The sequence below is a fragment of the Physella acuta genome, unplaced genomic scaffold (assembly GCF_028476545.2).
Source record: "Physella acuta isolate Inbredline_101_S28 unplaced genomic scaffold, ASM2847654v3 ptg000622l, whole genome shotgun sequence".
NCBI lineage: Eukaryota > Metazoa > Mollusca > Gastropoda > Physidae > Physella > Physella acuta.
In genome coordinates this window covers 886,186-889,680 of record NW_026732141.1, presented here as the reverse complement: position 1 = coordinate 889,680, position 3,495 = coordinate 886,186, and the positions used below count along the sequence as shown (strand labels likewise).

At 40.9% G+C, this 3,495-nt stretch overlaps 1 protein-coding gene across 1 annotated transcript; it reads left to right on the top strand.

Moving 5' to 3' along the window:
* The first annotated feature begins 383 nt into the window (after positions 1–383).
* LOC131948077 (G-protein coupled receptor moody) lies at positions 384–3,495 on the top strand. The gene is made up of 4 exons (XM_059309577.1): positions 384–728; positions 1,446–1,649; positions 1,877–2,037; positions 2,148–3,495. Exons 1-4 carry the CDS (start codon positions 611–613, stop codon positions 2,925–2,927), a joined length of 1,263 nt encoding a protein of 420 aa, XP_059165560.1. The 5' UTR covers positions 384–610; the 3' UTR covers positions 2,928–3,495.

Genomic DNA, 3,495 nt, shown 5'->3' with positions numbered 1-3,495 from the left:
GTAGCTGATTAGTGGAAGATTTTTTTTCATAAAAACCATGTACTAAGCGAATAAAAAAAAACTTTATTAAAGATCCCATCAGTCTCATTAAATCAGTCATGAATTATGAGCCCTCATAGAAATCGGGCATAAGGTTAACATCACTTGGGACCGCAGAGACTTATCACAATCAAACATAAAATATATATTAGGTGTGACTTTCATAAATGTTTTAACAAACAGTTCATTTACTAGATTTAATTATAACTAGCGAGGGGTCTCGTACACCGTGAATATGAGAATATGAGCGCAGTAAGTAAAACACGCTGGTGAATGACAGTAGGGTAGGCTGATTGAAGAAAAGGACGGGCCGCCCAACCAACACGCGAGTGGAGCCACCACGGCAGAAGCCACAGCAAGGATTCTCTGCGTGCCCGCTCATTCGTTGACTTAACATGTCTAGCGCTTCCAGCCCGCGATTAATCGTCTACCCAAGATCAAAGTAAATACTTGCTAGACTAAATATTTTCATCAGCACAACTCTGTTGTTAAATAATGGTATGTTCACACAGGAGCTTACAAACACGACTTGTGGTGTAATGTGAAACAGTTCAGTGGACTTGTAAACTAAATGGATACAATGGAGACTAGTACCGACACTTTAGAAGTCTTTGTGCGACCAGGAGAGACGACCGCTATAGTAGCCATTATTACTATGATGGCAGTCATTATTGCATTAGGGAGCGTTGGTGAGTAGAGTTTTCACTTGTTTGATTGGTTATGTCACGGTGGCCACTGTTGCCTTGAGAAGGCGTTAATGTTAACATAGCAGGTAGCATCAGTGCAAGTGATTTCTATATACAGATCCCATCAAATGTCACTCGTGACGTCGTTCAGAGCTTGTTAGCAGATGTTAAGTTTTCTAGCGCTGGCATCTTCATGTAGACACTTAATAGCTGTTATAAAACAAAATGCGCTCAACACACCACGGCTAAAAACTTAGGGCGGCATCACCTCGTCTCATCATCCCAGCTATCTAGTGGGAACAAACAAAGCATTCACCGACACCTCCACATGCAAACGTGCACGTCTCCGGCTATAAATAGCACCATTCACCAGCTTCATTCATGATCAACGATAGGACTTGTTACCTAATTGGATCGTTAGGTTATCTAAACGCCCTGCTACGCTAGATTTAGTGCCGTTAGAATGGCCTCTTACACGGTAATCAAGGGAAACAGTAGCGCGATACCATACACATATCGCACGGCAGTGAGTGAAAAAACTGGTCGGTGGAGTAGAAAAAATAAGCCATCCGTATCGGCTTTCGTTTAATCCAGTAAGACGTGGGGAGAGTGGGGTGGCTGGTAAGGTGAATATAAACAATCAGAATGGGTGGCTAGGTGAATATAAACAATCAGAATCGACCTAATTATAAAGTTAATTAAACACGTATTGTTTTCCAGGCAACATACTGGTGACGTTAGCAGTCATCCAAACCAAGAAACTTCAGACAGTGTCCAATATGTTTGTGGCCAACCTGAGTATCTGTGACCTGATGTTCGTGTCGGTAGTGCTGCCGGTCAACATGTACACATACGTCTTCAACGGCTGGCAGTTCAACATGGACATTTGCAGATTCATTGGATTTCTCGGATACACGCTCACGGGTGAGTGAACATTACTAGAGTCACAGTAGCGACAACACAATCATTGCATGAACTGGACCGGTCAATAGGAAGACTAGGACTGCGGGGTCGGTACAAAATGACCGAGACTCACTAGACAGAGCCATCGTAAAGTGCAATTTCGCCACCCAACTATAAACGGTCACGTTACTTTTAAAGTGAATCAAAGTGCTATGTACCCAGGAAATAATCCAATTGTCTTCCTACAGGTACAACAATTATGACGATAACACTGATCGCATGGAACAGGTACAAGCTGGTAGTGAACGTGAGCCGCTATAAAAAACTATTCAGACCAAGAAATATGGCAATAATGCTGGCGGCAACCTGGATCGTTCCCATTATATTCTTACAGCCTGCTATTTTTGGGGTAAGCTAAAATAAATAAATAAAATCTATCGCAACACAACTAACAATATTAACAACGTGTTTCTGTAGCATAAAGCAGCGATGCTTACATATCAAACTTTTCTCTTGCAGGCCTGGGGTCAATTTGGTTACATCCCTATGCTCTCCAGCTGTAACTTGGGACTCGACAATTCCAGCCAGACCTTCAAAATTTTCCTCCTGATAGTCCGTGCTGCCATCCCGTGTGGCCTCATCATCTACTACTACACGGCTATTTACGTCACAACACGCGCATCCCACCAGCGATTGCGTCATATGGCCTCCACATCCAACACTCTCTTCAGGCACAACAACCACAGACGTGAGATGAGACTAACGAGAATGATGATAGCCATATTTGTGGTGTTTGTGCTGAGTTATTTCCCATGCACCATCTCCAGCGTCATAGACTGGAGTAAAATGTTGAGTAAAACATTTCACATGTTCTGCCAGACCTCTGTGTTTCTGGGCAGCGCCATCAACCCTCTGCTTTACGGTTTTATGAACGACCAGTTCCGGAAAGCCTACTATCAAATACTAACTTGCCGTATGGTTTTCCGGAGAAGTAAAAGAAACAAACTAAATGGACCATTGTCCACTGACCAAGAGAAGACAGAAGTAAAGTGTGCAGCTTTAGCATACCAGGTGCTGGAGGTGGACAAGCTGTGCATGCTGCCAGACAGGAGTGACTCACCAGCCATGCACGGACAGTGGGAAAATAGTGAAGACAATGTTGAGAACTGGCCTGGATCAACTACCACTACCTGTACATCTAACATGTCAACAAAAAGTCTTCAACTGTGCAACGAAAATCAGCTCTATCCTATTGAAAACACAAGCCTCAAGGATGGGGCCCAACAAACTGTTAACTAAATCTATTAATTTATTGTTGATTTGCACACAAGGTAACTGTAATATAATGCTACACCATTGTTGATGTTGAATTTTTTTTAACAATAAAGATTGGCTTAATAATGTGTACATATAAATCTGTGATCCTGAGGCAAATGTTAAATGTTGGCAATACAAAATTCATAAACAAACCCTATAGTTTACATGATAACCCAGACATGTCAAATACAGCATTAAAATTTGTTAATTATTTTTAGTTTAGGCAAAAATTAAATTTTAACCCAAGCTTAGTCTCATTACTGACAACATCCATTTTGTTTTTGTCAGTTTTCGGAGTTTTCCAAATTTTACTAGCAGTAATCACTAACAAAGAAATCTATATGCATCAGAAGTTGTAGCCTAATTGGGGGTTGAATAAAAATGGTCGTTGTAAAATGTCTGTAATGTGATATTTTAACATTATGTAGAAAGGCTTTCAATAAAAAGAACAACAAGAAAAAACAAACAAAAAAAAAGTTGTGTTTGAAGTGTGAAGATAACTATAGGGGTCTATTTGTGAATATACCACTGTATCTTGACAGTATGTGTA